Source organism: Patagioenas fasciata, chromosome 37, assembly GCF_037038585.1.
Source record: "Patagioenas fasciata isolate bPatFas1 chromosome 37, bPatFas1.hap1, whole genome shotgun sequence".
Lineage (NCBI taxonomy): Eukaryota > Metazoa > Chordata > Aves > Columbiformes > Columbidae > Patagioenas > Patagioenas fasciata.
Genome location: NC_092556.1, coordinates 1,007,555 through 1,025,097, shown reverse-complemented (window position 1 = coordinate 1,025,097; position 17,543 = coordinate 1,007,555). Strand labels below are relative to the sequence as shown.

General features: G+C 62.5%; 1 protein-coding gene across 5 annotated transcripts in view; it reads right to left on the bottom strand.

Moving 5' to 3' along the window:
* ALDOA (aldolase, fructose-bisphosphate A) overlaps positions 1-17,052 on the bottom strand; it is a 28,105-nt gene extending 11,053 nt beyond the window's left edge. Inside the window, exons 1-6 of one of the 5 annotated variants that reach the window (XM_065862213.2) lie at positions 16,932-17,052; positions 14,651-14,770; positions 10,224-10,435; positions 8,055-8,109; positions 4,695-4,855; positions 2,705-2,788 (exon numbers count right to left, since the gene is read on the bottom strand). In XM_065862213.2, coding sequence (XP_065718285.1) covers positions 2,705-2,788; positions 4,695-4,855; positions 8,055-8,109; positions 10,224-10,435; positions 14,651-14,762 — 624 coding nt within the window. In that variant the 5' untranslated portion in view covers positions 14,763-14,770; positions 16,932-17,052. Of the gene's footprint in view, positions 1-2,704; positions 2,789-4,694; positions 4,856-8,054; positions 8,110-10,223; positions 10,436-14,650; positions 14,771-16,146; positions 16,154-16,187; positions 16,395-16,931 lie in introns of those variants that run through there. The other 4 variants (XM_065862211.2, XM_065862212.2, XM_071801360.1 and 1 more) reach the window with 4 other exon arrangements.
* Positions 17,053-17,543: the final 491 nt, after the last annotated feature.

The following is a 17,543-nucleotide window of genomic DNA, read 5'->3' as shown; positions in this document are numbered from 1 at the left end:
GTGGGGACACCGTGGGGATAGAGATGGGGACACCATGGGGATTGAGATGGGGACAGAGATGGGGACACCATGGGGATTGAGATGGGGACAGAGATGGGGACACCATGGGGACAGAGATGGGGACACCATGGGGACAGAGATGGGGACAGAGATGGGGACAGAGATGGGGACAGAGATGGGGACAGAGATGGGGACAGCGTGGGGACACCATGGGGACGTGGGGATAGAGATAGGGACAGCATGGGGACAGCATGGGGACACCATGGGGATAGCAATGGGGACAGAGATGGGGACAGCGTGGGGATAGAGATGGGGACACCGTGGGGATTGAGATGGGGACAGAGATGGGGACACCATGGGGACAGAGATGGGGACAGAGATGGGGACACCGTGGGGACAGAGATGGGGACACCATGGGGATTGAGATGGGGACAGAGATGGGGACACCATGGGGACAGAGATGGGGACAGAGATGGGGACACCGTGGGGATAGAGATGGGGACAGAGATGGGGACACCATGGGGACAGAGATGGGGACAGAGATGGGGACAGAGATGGGGACAGCGATGGGGACAGAGATGGGGACAGAGATGGGGACGTGGGGATAGAGATAGGGATAGCATGGGGACAGCATGGGGACACCATGGGGATAGCAATGGGGACAGAGATGGGGACACCGTGGGGATAGAGATGGGGACAGAGATGGGGACACCATGGGGACAGAGATGGGGACAGCGATGGGGACATCATGGGGACAGAGATGGGGACAGAGATGGGGACACCATGGGGATAGAGATGGGGACAGAGATGGGGACACCGTGGGGATAGAGATGGGGACACCATGGGGATTGAGATGGGGACAGAGATGGGGACAGAGATGGGGACACCATGGGGATAGCAATGGGGACAGAGATGGGGACACCATGGGGATAGAGATGGGGACACCATGGGGATTGAGATGGGGACAGAGATGGGGACACCATGGGGACACCATGGGGATAGCAATGGGGACAGAGATGGGGACACCATGGGGATAGAGATGGGGACACCATGGGGATTGAGATGGGGACAGAGATGGGGACACCGTGGGGATAGAGATGGGGACAGAGATGGGGACACCATGGGGATAGAGATGGGGACAGAGATGGGGACACCGTGGGGATAGAGATGGGGACACCATGGGGATAGAGATGGGGACAGAGATGGGGACACCATGGGGATAGAGATGGGGACACCATGGGGATAGAGATGGGGACAGAGATGGGGACACCATGGGGATAGAGATGGGGACAGAGATGGGGACACCATGGGGATAGAGATGGGGACAGAGATGGGGACACCGTGGGGATAGAGATGGGGACACCATGGGGATAGAGATGGGGACAGAGATGGGGACACCATGGGGATAGAGATGGGGACACCATGGGGATAGAGATGGGGACAGAGATGGGGACACCATGGGGATTGAGATGGGGACAGAGATGGGGACAGAGATGGGGACACCATGGGGATAGCAATGGGGACAGAGATGGGGACACCATGGGGATAGAGATGGGGACACCATGGGGATTGAGATGGGGACAGAGATGGGGACACCATGGGGACAGAGATGGGGACAGAGATGGGGACACCGTGGGGATAGAGATGGGGACACCATGGGGATTGAGATGGGGACAGAGATGGGGACAGAGATGGGGACAGAGATGGGGACACCATGGGGATAGCAATGGGGACAGAGATGGGGACACCGTGGGGATTGAGATGGGGACAGAGATGGGGACACCATGGGGACAGAGATGGGGACAGCGATGGGGACAGAGATGGGGACACCGGGGGGACGTGGGGATAGAGATAGGGACAGCATGGGGACAGCATGGGGACAGCATGGGGATAGCAATGGGGACAGAGATAGGGACACCGTGGGGATAGAGATGGGGACAGAGATGGGGACACCATGGGGACAGAGATGGGGACAGAGATGGGGACACCATGGGGACAGAGATGGGGACAGCGATGGGGACGGTGACATGGGGACAGCGACATGGGGATGGGGATGGTAACATGGGGATGGGGACACCATGGGGACACCATGGGGACATGGCCAAAGTGGCACCTGGTGTCATTGGGACACATCTGGATGGAGCTGGGGGGCTTGGGGATGGGGACACCATGGGGACACCATGGGGATGGGGATGGGGACACCATGGGGACACAGGGACATGGCCAAAGTGGCACCTGGTGTCTGGATGGAGCTGGGGACACCAAGGGACATGGGGACAGGGCCTGAGTGGCACCTGGTGTCATTGGGACATGTCTGGGTGGAGCTGGGGGACATGAGGATGGGGACACCACGGGGACATCATGGGGATGGGCATGGGGACACCATGGGGACACCATGGGGACATGGCCAAAGTGGCACCTGGTGTCTGGATGGAGCTGGGGACACCAAGGGACATGGGGACAGGGCCCGAGTGGCACCTGGTGTCATTGGGACACATCTGGATGGAGCTGGGGGGCTTGGGGATGGGGACACCATGGGGACACCATGGGGTAGAGATGGGGACACCAAGGACCAAGGGACACGGGGACGCGGCCAAAGTGGCACCTGGTGTCATTGGGACACGTCTGGGTGGAGCTGGGGACACCAAGGGACATGGGGACAGAGATGGGGACAGCATGGGGACAACGTGGGGACGTCACCCACCTTCTCGGTGACGTACTGGCAGTGCTTGAGGTCGTGGTCGCCGTCCGGGAGGATCTCGGGCTCCACGATGGGGACGATGCCGTTCTGAGGGGACACAGGGGACGTTGGGACAGGGGAGGGGACACGGGGATGGGGACGTGGCCCGAGGGGCACTTGGTGGCAATGGGACACGTCTGGGTGGAGCTGGGGGACATGGGGATGGGGACAGCACAAGGGACATGGGGACAGAGATGGGGACACCAAGGACCAGGGGACACAGGGACATGGCCAAAGTGGCACCTGGTGTCATTGGGACACCTCTGGGTGGAGCTGGGGGACACGGGGATGGGGACACCATGGGGACACCACGGGGATAGAGATGGGGACACCATGGGGACACCAAGGGACATGGGGACGCAGCCCGAGTGGCACCTGGTGTCATTGGGACACGTCTGGGTGGAGCTGGGGACACCAAGGGCCAGGGGGTGACACAGAGAGGTGACACGAGGCCATGGAGGTGCCACCGCGTCACTTGGGGGCCTCAACCCAATGGTTCCACCATTGACCCAAAACCCAACCAACGTGGATTATGGGACGCGGTTCAACCCATGGGGTGGTGTGGGGTGGTGTGGGGTGACAGGGGGTGACAAGGGGTGACAAGGGGTGACAAGGGTGCCACACCAAGGTGACACGAGGCCATGGAGGTGCCACCGCGTCACTTGGAGGCCTCAACCCCAATGGTTCCACCATTGACCCAAAACGCAACCAACGTGGGTGATGGGACGCGGTTCAACCCATGGGGTGGTGTGGGGTGGTGTGGGGTGACAGGGGGTGACAGGGGGTGACAGGGGTGCCACACCAAGGTGACACGAGGCCATGGAGGTGCCACCGCGTCACTTGGGGGCCTCAACCCCAATGGTTCCGCCATTGACCCAAAACCCAACCAATGTGGATTATGGGATGCGGTTCAACCCAGGGGTGGTGTGGGGTGGTGTGGGGTGACAGGGGGTGCCAGGGGGTGACAAGGGTGCCACACCAAGGTGACACGAGGCCATGGAGGTGCCACCGCATCACTTGGAGGCCTCAACCCAATGGTTCCGCCATTGACCCAAAACCCAACCAACGTGGGTGATGGGACGCGGTTCAACCCAGGGGGTGGTGTGGGGTGACAGGGGGTGACAGGGGGTGACAGGGGGTGCCAGGGGGTGACAAGGGTGCCACACCAAGGTGACACGAGGCCATGGAGGTGCCACCGCATCACTTGGAGGCCTCAACCCAATGGTTCCGCCATTGACCCAAAACCCAACCAACGTGGGTGATGGGACGCGGTTCAACCCATGGGGTGGTGTGGGGTGGTGTGGGGTGGTGTGGGGTGACAGGGGGTGACAGGGGGTGACAGGGGGTGACAAGGGGTGACAAGGGTGCCACACCAAGGTGACACGAGGCCATGGAGGTGCCACTGCGTCACTTGGAGGCCTCAACCCCAATGGTTCCGCCATTGACCCAAAACCCAACCAACGTGGGTGATGGGACGCGGTTCAACCCATGGGGTGGTGTGGGGTGACAGGGGGTGACAGGGGGTGACAGGGGTGCCACACCAAGGTGACACGAGGCCATGGAGGTGCCACCGCGTCACTTGGGGGCCTCAACCCCAATGGTTCCACCATTGACCCAAAACCCAACCAATGTGGATTATGGGACGCGGTTCAACCCAGGGGTGGTGTGGGGTGACAGGGGGTGACGGGAGGTGACAAGGGGTGACAAGGGGTGACAGGGGGTGACAAGGGGTGACAAGGGGTGACAAGGGTGCCACACCAAGGTGACACGAGGCCATGGAGGTGCCACCGCGTCACTTGGAGGCCTCAACCCAATGGTTCCACCATTGACCCAAAACCCAACCAACGTGGGTGATGGGACGCGGTTCAACCCAGGGAGTGGTGTGGGGTGGCGGGAGGTGACAAGGGGTGACAGGGGGTGACAGTGGGTGACAGGGGGTGACAGGGGACGTCACCTGCTGGCAGATGCTGGCGTAGCGCGCGAGCACGTTGGCGTTCTCCAGCACGGCCAGGCGGGACGGCGTGTGCGCCGAGATCTTGAGCACGCAGCGCCACTTGGCGAAGTCCGCGCCGTCCTTCTTGTACTGGGCACAGCGCTCCATGAGGCCATCGAGCCCTGGGGACAACGGGGACAACGGGGTCAGTGGGGGCGATGGGGGTGATGGGGACGTTGGGGGCAATGGGGACGTTGGGGGGCAATGGGGGCAAGGACACCTTGTACTGGGCCCAGTGCTCCATGAGGCCATCGAGCCCTGGGGACGATGGGGACGATGGGGACGATGGGGACGATGGGGACGATGGGGACAAGGACACCTTGTACTGGGCCCAGTGCTCCATGAGGCCATCGAGCCCTGGGGACAACGGGGACAACGGGGTCAGTGGGGGCGATGGGGGTGATGGGGACATTGGGGGCAATGGGGACGTTGGGGGCAATGGGGGCAAGGACACCTTGTACTGGGCCCAGTGCTCCATGAGGCCATCGAGCCCTGGGGACAATGGGGACATGGGGGACAATGACACCTTGTACTGGGCCCAGTGCTCCATGAGGCCATCGAGCCCTGGGGACAATGGGGACAGCGGGGTCAGTGGGGGCGATGGGGGTGATGGGGATGTTGGGGGCAATGGGGACGTTGGGGGCAATGGGGGCAAGGACACCTTGTACTGGGCCCAGTGCTCCATGAGGCCATCGAGCCCTGGGGACAATGGGGACATGGGGGACAATGACACCTTGTACTGGGCCCAGTGCTCCATGAGGCCATCGAGCCCTGGGGACAATGGGGACAGCGGGGTCAGTGGGGGCGATGGGGGTGATGGGGATGTTGGGGGCAATGGGGACGTTGGGGGCAATGGGGGCAAGGACACCTTGTACTGGGCCCAGTGCTCCATGAGGCCATCGAGCCCTGGGGACAATGGGGACATGGGGGACAATGACACCTTGTACTGGGCCCAGCGCTCCATGAGGCCATCGAGCCCTGGGGACAATGGGGACAACGGGGTCAGTGGGGGCGATGGGGGTGATGGGGACATTGGGGGCAATGGGGACGTTGGGGGCAATGGGGGCAAGGACACCTTGTACTGGGCCCAGTGCTCCATGAGGCCATTGAGCCCTGGGGACGATGGGGACGATGGGGACGATGGGGACGATGGGGACAATGGGGACAATGGGGACAATGGGGACAATGGGGACAGCGCTCCATGAGGCCATCGAGCCCTGGGGACAATGGGGACAACGGAGATAATAAGGACAATGGGGACAATGGGGGCAATGGGGACAGGGACACCTTGTACTGGGCACAGCGCTCCATGAGGCCATCGAGGCCTGGGGACATGAGGGACAATGGGGTCAGTGGGGACGATGGGGACAATGGGGACGATGGGGACATTGTACTGCACACAGCGCTCCATGAGGCCATTGAGCCCTGGGGACATTGGGGGCGATGGGGACAGGGACACCTTGGACTGGGCATAGCGCTCCATGAGGCCATCGAGGCCTGGGGACAATGGGGACGATGGGGACGATGGGGACAAGGACACCTTGGACTGGGCACAAGGCTCCATGAGGCCATCAAGCCCTGGGGACAACGGGGACAACAGGGTCAGTGGGGGCGATGGGGGTGATGGGGACATTGGGGGCAATGGGGACGTTGGGGGCAATGGGGGCAAGGACACCTTGTACTGGGCCCAGTGCTCCATGAGGCCATTGAGCCCTGGGGACAATGGGGACAACGGGGTCAGTGGGGGCGATGGGGGTGATGGGGACATTGGGGGCAATGGGGACGTTGGGGGCAATGGGGACGTTGGGGGCAATGGGGGCAAGGACACCTTGTACTGGGCCCAGTGCTCCATGAGGCCATTGAGCCCTGGGGACAATGGGGACAACGGGGTCAGTGGGGGCGATGGGGGTGATGGGGACATTGGGGGCAATGGGGACGTTGGGGGCAATGGGGGCAAGGACACCTTGTACTGGGCCCAGTGCTCCATGAGGCCATTGAGCCCTGGGGACGATGGGGACGATGGGGACGATGGGGACGATGGGGACAAGGACACCTTGTACTGGGCCCAGTGCTCCATGAGGCCATCGAGCCCTGGGGACAATGGGGACATGGGGGACAATGACACCTTGTACTGGGCCCAGTGCTCCATGAGGCCATCGAGCCCTGGAGACAATGGGGACAACGGGGTCAGTGGGGGCGATGGGGGTGATGGGGACATTGGGGGCAATGGGGACGTTGGGGGCAATGGGGGCAAGGACACCTTGTACTGGGCCCAGTGCTCCATGAGGCCATTGAGCCCTGGGGACGATGGGGACGATGGGGACGATGGGGACGATGGGGACGATGGGGACAAGGACACCTTGTACTGGGCCCAGTGTTCCATGAGGCCATCGAGGCCTGGGGACATGAGGGACAATGGGGTCAGTGGGGACGATGGGGACAATGGGGACGATGGGGACATTGTACTGCACACAGCGCTCCATGAGGCCATTGAGCCCTGGGGACATTGGGGACAATGGGGGCGATGGGGACAGGGACACCTTGGACTGGGCATAGCGCTCCATGAGGCCATCGAGCCCTGGGGACAATGGGGACATGGGGGACAATGACACCTTGTACTGGGCCCAGTGCTCCATGAGGCCATTGAGCCATGGGGACGATGGGGACGATGGGGACAATGGGGACGATGGGGACAATGGGGACAATGGGGACATTGTACTGCACACAGCGCTCCATGAGGCCATTGAGCCCTGGGGACATTGGGGACAATGGGGGCGATGGGGACAGGGACACCTTGGACTGGGCATAGCGCTCCATGAGGCCATCGAGGCCTGGGGACAATGGGGACAATGGGGACGATGGGGGCGATGGGGACAAGGACACCTTGGACTGGGCACAAGGCTCCATGAGGCCACCGAGCCATGGGGACAATGGGGAAAACAGGGACAATGGGGACAAGGACACCTTATACTGGGCACAAGGCTCCATGAGGCCATCAAGCCCTGGGGACACACAATGGGGACAATGAGACAATGGGGACAACGGGGACAATAGGGACTACAAGGATATGGGGACATGAGGACAGTGGGGACAATGTGGATAACAGGGACAATGAGGACATGGGGACAACGGGGACAATGACACCTTGGACTGGGCACAGCGCTGCACGAGGCCACCAAGCCCTGGGGACATGGGGACAAGGGGGATAACAGGGACAATAGGGACAATGGGGATAAGAAGGACAATGGGGACATTGGGGACAATGGGGACAGGGACACCCGGTACCAGCCCTGGGGACACGGGGACAAGCGCGTCACTCACCCTGGGTGGTGGTCTCGCCGTTGGTGCCGGCCAGAGGCACCACCCCCTTGTCCACCTGGGGGAGGGGACACGTCACCGGGGTCACCATTGTCACCAGCACCACCTCCCCCCATCCCTGGGTCCCCTCCCTGTCCCCCAACGTCACCGTGGCCCCAACGTCACCGTGGCCCCAACGTCACCATCAGGGGGACGATGCCCTTGATGTGCTCACAGCCCCACGATGTCCCCAAGGTGTCCCCACAGTGTCCCCACCTCAACCTCACCAAGGCCACCTCAAGAACCCCGAGATGTGGCTCCTCCATTGACCCAAACCCAACCAACGTCCCCAAACCTCAATGTCCCCGCAATGTCCCCATGTCCCCAAGGTGTCCCTAGAGTGCGTCTAGGGTATCCCTAGAGTGTCCCCAAGATGTCCCCAAGGTGTCATTAGGGTGTCCCCACCTCAACTTGACCAAGGCCACCCCAAGAACCCCCTTAGATGCGGCTCCTCCATTGACCCAAACCCAACCAACGCCCCAACGTCCCCAACCTCCCTGAACCCCCCGACGTCCCCACGATGTCCCCAATGTGTCCCTATGGTGTCTCTATGGTGTCCCCACCTCAACTTGACCAAGGCCACCCCAAGAACCCCCTTAGATGCGGCTCCTCCATTGACCCAAACCCAACCAACGCCCCAACGTCCCCAACCTCCCCGAACCCCCCGACGTCCCCGCGATGTCCCCAATGTGTCCCTATGGTGTCTCTATGGTGTCCCCACCTCAACTTGACCAAGGCCACCCCAAGAACCCCCTTAGATGCGGCTCCTCCATTGACCCAAACCCAACCAACACCCCAACGTCCCCAAACCCCTGATGTCCCCACATCCCCATAATGTCCCCACATCCCCATAATGTCCCCATGCCCTCAATATGTCCCTAGGATGTCCCCAATGTGTCCCTATGGTGTCTCTATGGTGTCCCCACCTCAACTTGACCAAGGCCACCTCAAGAACCCCCTTAGATGTGGCTCCTCCATTGACCCAAACCCAACCAACGCCCCAACGTCCCCAACCTCCCCGAACACCCCGACGTCCCCACGATGTCCCCAATGTGTCCCTATGGTGTCTCTATGGTGTCCCCACCTTAACCCCACCAAGGCCACCCCAAGAACCCCCTTAGATGTGGCTCCTCCATTGACCCAAACCCAACCAACGCCCCAACGTCCCCAACCTCCCTGAACCCCCCGACGTCCCCACGATGTCCCCAATGTGTCCCTATGGTGTCTCTACAGTGTCCCCAAGGCCTCTCCACCTCAACTTGACCAAGGCCACCCCAAGAACCCCCTTAGATGCGGCTCCTCCATTGACCCAAACCCAACCAACGCCCCAACGTCCCCAAACCCCTGATGTCCCCACATCCCCATAATGTCCCCATGCCCTCAATATGTCCCTAGGATGTCCCCAATGTGTCCCTATGGTGTCTCTATGGTGTCCCCACCTCAACTTGACCAAGGCCACCCCAAGAACCCCCTTAGATGCGGCTCCTCCATTGACCCAAACCCAACCAACGCCCCAACGTCCCCAAACCCCTGATGTCCCCACATCCCCATAATGTCCCCATGCCCTCAATATGTCCCTAGGATGTCCCCAATGTGTCCCTATGGTGTCTCTATGGTGTCCCCACCTCAACTTGACCAAGGCCACCTCAAGAACCCCCTTAGATGCGGCTCCTCCATTGACCCAAACCCAACCAACGCCCCAACGTCCCCAACCTCCCCGAACCCCCCGACGTCCCCACGTCCCCACGATGTCCCCAATGTGTCCCTATGGTGTCTCCACAGTGTCCCCAAGCCCTCTCCACCTCAACTTGACCAAGGCCACCCCAAGAACCCCCTTAGATGCGGCTCCTCCATTGACCCAAACCCAACCAACGCCCCAACGTCCCCAACCTCCCCGAACCCCCCGACGTCCCCACATCCCCGCGATGTCCCCAATGTGTCCCTATGGTGTCCCTATGGTGTCTCTACAGTGTCCCCAAGCCCTCTCCACCTCACCTTGACCAAGGCCACCTCAAGAACCCCCTTAGATGCGGCTCCTCCATTGACCCAAACCCAACCAACGCCCCAACGTCCCCAACCTCCCCGACGTCCCCAGGTCCCCGCGAGGTCCCCGAGCGTCCCCAGGTGCCCCACCTTGATGCCCACCAGGCCGCCCTTGGCGCGGATGACCTGGGGGAAGGGGCGCCCGTCGTCCGCCTTCTGGTAGAGCGTCTCGTGGAAGAGGATGACGCCGCCGATGCAGGGGTCCACGCGCGAGTCGGCCGTGAACAGCAGCTGCCGGTACCAGCGCCGGTTCTCCTCCGTGTTCTCCGCGCCCACCGAGCTCAGCCGCTTCGCGATGCTGCCTGCGTTCCCAGTATACACCAGTTAGAACCAGTAGGAACCCGTACGGACCACTTAGAACCACTTAGAACTACTTACAACCAATAGGAGCCAATAGGAGCCAATAGGAGCCAATAGGAACCGATAGGAGCCAATAGGAACCGATAGGAGCCAATAGGAACCAATAGGAGCCAATAGGAGCCAATAGGAACCAATAGGAACCAATAGGAGCCAATAGGAGCCAATAGGAGCCAATAGGAGCCAATAGGAGCCAATAGGAGCCAATAGGAGCCAATAGGAGCCAATAGGAGCCAATAGGAACCAACAGGAACCAGTAACCACCCCGTGGCTCTTGGGGATGCTCCCAGTAGCTCCCAGTGCAGCCCCAGGAGCTCTCAGGGTCCCCCTGGTGTCCCCAAATCCCTCGCAATGTTTCCTGTGGTCATCCCAGTATAAACCAGTTAGAACCAGTATGAACCAGTATGGACCAGTTAGACCCAATAGGAACCAGTAACCACCCCGTGGCTCTTGGGGATGCTCCCAGTAGCTCCCAGTGCAGCCCCAGGAGCTCTCAGGGTCCCCCTGGTGTCCCCAAATCCCTCGCAATGTTTCCTGTGGTCATCCCAGTATAAACCAGTTAGAACCAGTATGAACCAGTATGGACCAGTTAGACCCAATAGGAACCAGTAACCACCCCGTGGCTCTTGGGGATGCTCCCAGTAGCTCCCAGTGCAGCCCCAGGAGGTCTCAGGGTGCCCCTGGTGTCCCCACATCCCTCACAATGTTTCCTGCACCCTTCCCAGTATAAACCAGTTAGAACCAGTAGAAACCAGTAGGAACCACTTAGAACCAGTAGGAACCAACAGGAACCAGTAACCACCCCGTGGCTCTTGGGGATGCTCCCAGTAGCTCCCAGTGCAGCCCCAGGAGCTCTCAGGGTCCCCCTGGTGTCCCCAGATCCCTCACAATGTTTCCTGCACCCTTCCCAGTATAAACCAGTTAGAACCAGTAGAAACCAGTAGGAACCACTTAGAACCAGTAGGAACCAATAGGAACCAATAGGAACCAGTAACCACCCCGTGGCTCTTGGGGATGCTCCCAGTAGCTCCCAGTGCAGCCCCAGGAGCTCTCAGGGTCCCCCTGGTGTCCCCAAATCCCTCGCAATGTTTCCTGTGGTCATCCCAGTATAAACCAGTTAGAACCAGTATGAACCAGTATGGACCAGTTAGACCCAATAGGAACCAGTAACCACCCCGTGGCTCTTGGGGATGCTCCCAGTAGCTCCCAGTGCAGCCCCAGGAGCTCTCAGGGTCCCCCTGGTGTCCCCAGATCCCTCACAATGTTTCCTGCACCCATCCCAGTATAAACCAGTTAGAACCAGTATAAACCAGTTCATCCCAGTATGAACCAGTAACCACCACTGGGCTCCTGGGGATGCTCCTCAGAGGTCCCAGTAGCTCCCAGTGCAGCCCTAGGAGGTCTCAGGGTCCCCCTGGTGTCCCCAGATCCCTCTCAATGTTTCCTGCACCCATCCCAGTATAAACCAGTTCATCCCAGTATAAACCAGTAACCACCCCGTGGCTCCTGGGGATGCTCCTCAGAGGTCCCAGTAGCTCCCATTGCAGCTCCAGGATCCCCTGGTGTCACTTTGATGTCCCCAGATTCCTCACAATGTTCGCTGTGGTCATCCCAGTATAAACCAGTTCATCCCAGTACAAACCAGTTACAACCACTGGGTTTCTAGGGCTGCCCCAAAGGAGTCCCAGTAGCTCCCAGTGCAGCCCCAGGAGGTCTCAGGGTCCCCCTGATGTCCCCAGATCCCTCACAATGTTTCCTGCGGTCATCCCAGTATGGACCAGTTAGAACCAGTCTGGACCAGTAACCACCACTGGGCTCCTGGGGATGGCACTGAGGGGTCCCAGTAGCTCCCAGTCCATCCCAGTGTGTCCCAATACGCTCCCAGTGCTTCTTCATCCCCTCCCAGTACCACCCCAGTCTGTCCCAGTGCCATCCCAGTCTATCCCAGTCCCATCCCAGTGCCTCCCAGTTACCTCCCAGTATATCCCAGTGTTCACCGGTGGACTCACTGGTGGCCAGGATGCCCTTGCCGGGGGCCACCCCAGTCCATCCCAGTCTGTCCCAGTGCATCCCAGTCTATCCCAGACCCTCCCAGTGCCTCCCAGTGCCACCCCAGTCTATCCCAGTCCACCCCAGTCCCTCCCAGTTACCTCCCAGTCTATCCCAGTGCGCACCAGTGGACTCATCGGTGGCCAGGATGCCCTTGCCGGGGGCCACCCCAGTCCCTCCCAGTGCCTCCCAGTGCCATCCCAGTCTATCCCAGTCCCTCCCAGTGCCATCCCAGTCCCTCCCAGTGCCATCCCAGTGCCATCCCAGTGCCATCCCAGTCCATCCCACTCCCTCCCAGTGCCATCCCAGTCCCTCCCAGTGCTCACCGGTGAACTCATCGGCAGCCAGGATGCCCTTGCCGGGGGCCACCCCAGTCCCTCCCAGTGCCTCCCAGTTACCTCCCAGTCTATCCCAGTGCTCACCAGTGGACTCATCGGCGGCCAGGATGCCCTTGCCGGGGGCCACCCCAGTCCCTCCCAGTGCCACCCCAGTCTATCCCAGTCCCTCCCAGTGCCACCACAGTCCCTCCCAGTGCCACCCCAGTCTATCCCAGTCCACCCCAGTCCCTCCCAGTTACCTCCCAGTCTGTCCCAGTGCTCACCAGTGGACTCATTGGTGGCCAGGATGCCCTTGCCGGGGGCCACCCCAGTCCCTCCCAGTGCCTCCCACTGCCATCCCAGTCTATCCCAGTCCCTCCCAGTGCCATCCCAGTCCCTCCCAGTGCCACCCCAGTCCCTCCCAGTTACCTCCCAGTCTATCCCAGTGCGCACCAGTGGACTCATCGGCGGCCAGGATGCCCTTGCCGGGGGCCACCCCAATCCCTCCCAGTGCCTCCCAGTGCCATCCCAGTCTATCCCAGTCCCTCCCAGTGCCTCCCAGTGCCATCCCAGTGCCTCCCAGTGCTCACCGGTGGACTCATCGGTGGCCAGGATGCCCTTGCCGGGGGCCACCCCAGTCCATCCCAGTGCCTCCCAGTTACCTCCCAGTCTATCCCAGTGCTCACCAGTGGACTCATCGGCGGCCAGGATGCCCTTGCCGGGGGCCACCCCAGTCCCTCCCAGTCCATCCCAGTGCCTCCCACTGCCATTCCAGTCCCTCCCAGTCCCTCCCAGTGCCATCCCAGTCTATCCCAGTCCCTCCCAGTATATCCCAGTCTGTCCCAGTGCTCACCGGTGGACTCATCGGCGGCCAGGATGCCCTTGCCGGGGGCCACCCCAGTCCCTCCCAGTGCCTCCCAGTGCCATCCCAGTCTATCCCAGTGCCATCCCAGTCTATCCCAGTCTGTCCCAGTGCTCACCGGTGGACTCATCGGTGGCCAGGATGCCCTTGCCGGGGGCCACCCCAGTCCCTCCCAGTGCCATCCCAGTGCCTCTCAGTCCCTCCCAGTGCCATCCCAGTCCATCCCAGCGCCATCCCAGTCCATCCCAGTCCCTCCCAGTGCCATCCCAGTCCATCCCAGTCCCTCCCAGCGCCATCCCAGTCCATCCCAGTCCCTCCCAGCGCCATCCCAGTCCATCCCAGTCCCTCCCAGCGCCATCCCAGTCCATCCCAGTCCCTCCCAGTGCCATCCCAGTCTGTCCCAGTCCGTCCCAGTCTGTCCCAGTGCTCACCAGTGGACTCATCGGCGGCCATGATGCCCTTGCCGGGGGCCACCCCAGTCCCTCCCAGTCCATCCCAGTGCCTCCCACTGCCATTCCAGTCCCTCCCAGTCCCTCCCAGTGCCATCCCAGTCTATCCCAGTCCCTCCCAGTATATCCCAGTCTGTCCCAGTGCTCACCAGTGGACTCATCGGCGGCCATGATGCCCTTGCCGGGGGCCACCCCAGTCCCTCCCAGTCCATCCCAGTGCCTCCCACTGCCATTCCAGTCCCTCCCAGTCCCTCCCAGTGCCATCCCAGTCTATCCCAGTCCCTCCCAGTATATCCCAGTCTGTCCCAGTGCTCACCAGTGGACTCATCGGCGGCCATGATGCCCTTGCCGGGGGCCACCCCAGTCCCTCCCAGTCCATCCCAGTGCCTCCCACTGCCATTCCAGTCCCTCCCAGTCCCTCCCAGTGCCATCCCAGTCCCTCCCAGTCCCTCCCAGTCTATCCCAGTCTGTCCCAGTGCTCACCAGTGGACTCATCGGCGGCCAGGATGCCCTTGCCGGGGGCCACGATGCGCTGGGCGATGGTCGCCAGCTCCTGCTTCTGCTCGGGGGTCAGCGCGGGCACCGGGGGCGTCATGGCGGCTCCTGCGGGACACGCGGCTCAGCCACGGGGGACCCAGGCGTCCGGGGGAGGGGACCCAGGCGTCCGGGGGAGGGGACCCAGGCGTCCGGGGGGGACCGGAAAGTGTGGGGGAGACGGGAGTTCTGGGAGAGGGGGACCCAGGAGTTCATGGGGACCCAGGCGTCCGGGAGGGACCCAAAAGTGTGGGGGACCTGGGAGCTCTGGGAGGGGATGGGACCCAGGCATCCGGGAGGGACCCAGGCATCCGGGAGGGACCCAGGAGTTCAAGGGGAGAGGGGACCCAGGCGTCCTGGGGATCTGGGAGTGCAGGAGGGACCCAGGCGTCCGGGAGGGACCCAGCAGAGTGGGGAACCCAGGAGTGAGGGAGGGACCCAGGAGTTCTGGGGGACCCAGGCGTCCGGGGAGGGACCCAGGAGTTCTGGGGGACCCAGGCGTCCGGGGAGGGACCCAGGAGTTCTGGGGGACCCAGGCGTCCGGGGAGGGACCCAGGAGTTCTGGGGGACCCAGGCGTCCGGGGAGGGACCCAGGAGTTCTGGGGGACCCAGGCGTCCGGGGAGGGACCCAGGAGTTCTGGGGGACCCAGGCGTCCGGGGAGGGACCCAGGAGTTCTGGGGGACCCAGGCGTCCGGGGAGGGACCCAGGAGTTCTGGGGGACCCAGGCATCCGGGGAGGGACCCAGGAGAGCAGGGATGGGGGACCCAGGCGTCCGGGGAGGAACCCAGGAGTTCTGGGGGACCCAGGCGTCCGGGGAGGGACCCAGGAGTTCTGGGGGACCCAGGCGTCCGGGGAGGGGGGACCCAGGCGTCCGGGGAGGGACCCGAAAGTGTGGGGGACCTGGGAGTTCTGGGAGGGGGGACCCAGGAGATCTGGGGGACCCACATGGTCAGGGGACCCAGGCGTCCGGGGGACCCAGGCGTCCGGGGGGGACGGGAAAGTGTGGGGGACCTGGGAGTTCTGGGAGGGGGGACCCAGGAGTTCTGAGGGACCCAGGCGTCCGGGAGGGACCCAGGAGTTCTGGGGGTGGGGGGGAGACCCACGTGTCCCAGGGACCCAGGAGTGCGGGGGGGGACCCAGGAGTGCGGGGGGGGACCCAGGAGTGCGGGGGGGACCCAGGAGTGCGGGGGGGACCCAGGAGTGCGGGGGGGACCCAGGAGTTCGGGAGGGACCCAGGCGTCCGGCTGTTCCCTCCCCCCCACCCCCCAAGGGCGTTTGAAGGGTAGGAGCAGGGACCCAGGCGTCCGGGCAGCCGCCCCTCCCCCACCACACAGATCCCCCCAAATCTGCGCCTTTCACCCCCAAATCTGCGCCTTTTCACCCCAAATCTGCGCCCTTTCACCCCAAATCTGCGCCTTTCACCCCCAAATCTGCACCTTTTCACCCCAAATCCGCCTCCAAGCCCCCAAATCCGCCCCTTTTTACCTCACATCTGCCGCTTTTTACCCCAAATCTGCCCCTTTTTTACCCCAAATCCGCCGATTTCACCCCAAAATCCGCTTCCCCCCCCCCACCTGCTCGTGGCGCGCGGGGCGGGGGCGGGGCGACGGTGTTGTGACGTCATTACGCTCCCCCCCTTCCCCAGCGAGGCGCGGCTCTTAAAGGGGCAACAGCCGCAGCGTCCCGGCCCTTAAAGGGGCAACGGCCGCTGAGTCACTGTGGGGCCCACGAGGGGGTCGGGGCGCCCATAGGGGGGGAATGCGGGATATTTGGGGGTGTCAGGGGGGGTTGAGGAGCCATGGGGGGTCCCATGGGGCTGGGGAGGGACCCAGGAGTGCGGGAGGGGACCCTGCAATGCGAAAAGGACCCAGGAGTGCGGGAGGGACCCAGGCGTCCGGGAAAAGGACCCAGGAGTGCGGGAGGGGCTCCTGCAATGCGAAAAGGACCCAGGAGTGCGGGAGGGACCCAGGCGTCCGGGAAAGTGACCTAGGAGTTCTGGAAGGGACCCAGGAGTGCGGGAGGGACCCAGGCGTCCGGGAAGGGACCCAGGAGTTCTGGGGAACCCAGGAGTGCGGGAGGGGACCCCCCTGGACCCCCAGACTCCAGGAACCTTCTCCTGGTCCCACATCTCAAGGGGGACCCAGGAGTTCGAGGGGGGACCCAGGAGTTCGGGGGGGACCCAGGAGTTCGGGGGGTGGTATTGGGGTGCGGGGGGTCCCCCCAACTCACCTTGTTGTGACCAGGCGGCGCTGGGGGTGCCGGGGGTTCCCGTTATATAGGGGTTCGGGGGGGGGCCCCCCCTTTCCTGACCTTCTCCGGTGACCTCCGCCCTTTCCCGCCGCCCAAAATAACCCCCCCCGCCCCTCCCCCCCCCCCCCCAAGTTGGGGTGGGGGGAGGGGACATGACCTTTAGCGCCCCCTCCCCCCCTTAGGGGTCACCCCAATATTTGGAGACCCCCCCCCCCTTCCACCTTGTGCCCCCATATTTGGGGGATCCTCCAATCGTGGGGGTTCCCCCATATTTTTTGGGTCCCCCCACCCCATGTTCCCCCCCACTCGCCCCCCCACTTTGGGCCCCCAATGGGCTTGTGGGCGGGGCTTGGAGGGGGCGGGGCTGCGGCGGTGGGCGGGGCTTAGTGATGGACAGGGTGGGCTTGCGTTCTCATCCCTATTCAATAGCCCTCATTAATATTTAACTACTTAAACCTCATTAATACTTAATTAAACGAGGGGTTTGTTGTAGATTCAGCTGCCCTATGTTAATGAGCTCCGCCCACCTCATTAGTATTCACCCCGCCCACACGCCGTGGTTGGGCCGCCGGCCCCGCCCCGCGGTCGCCA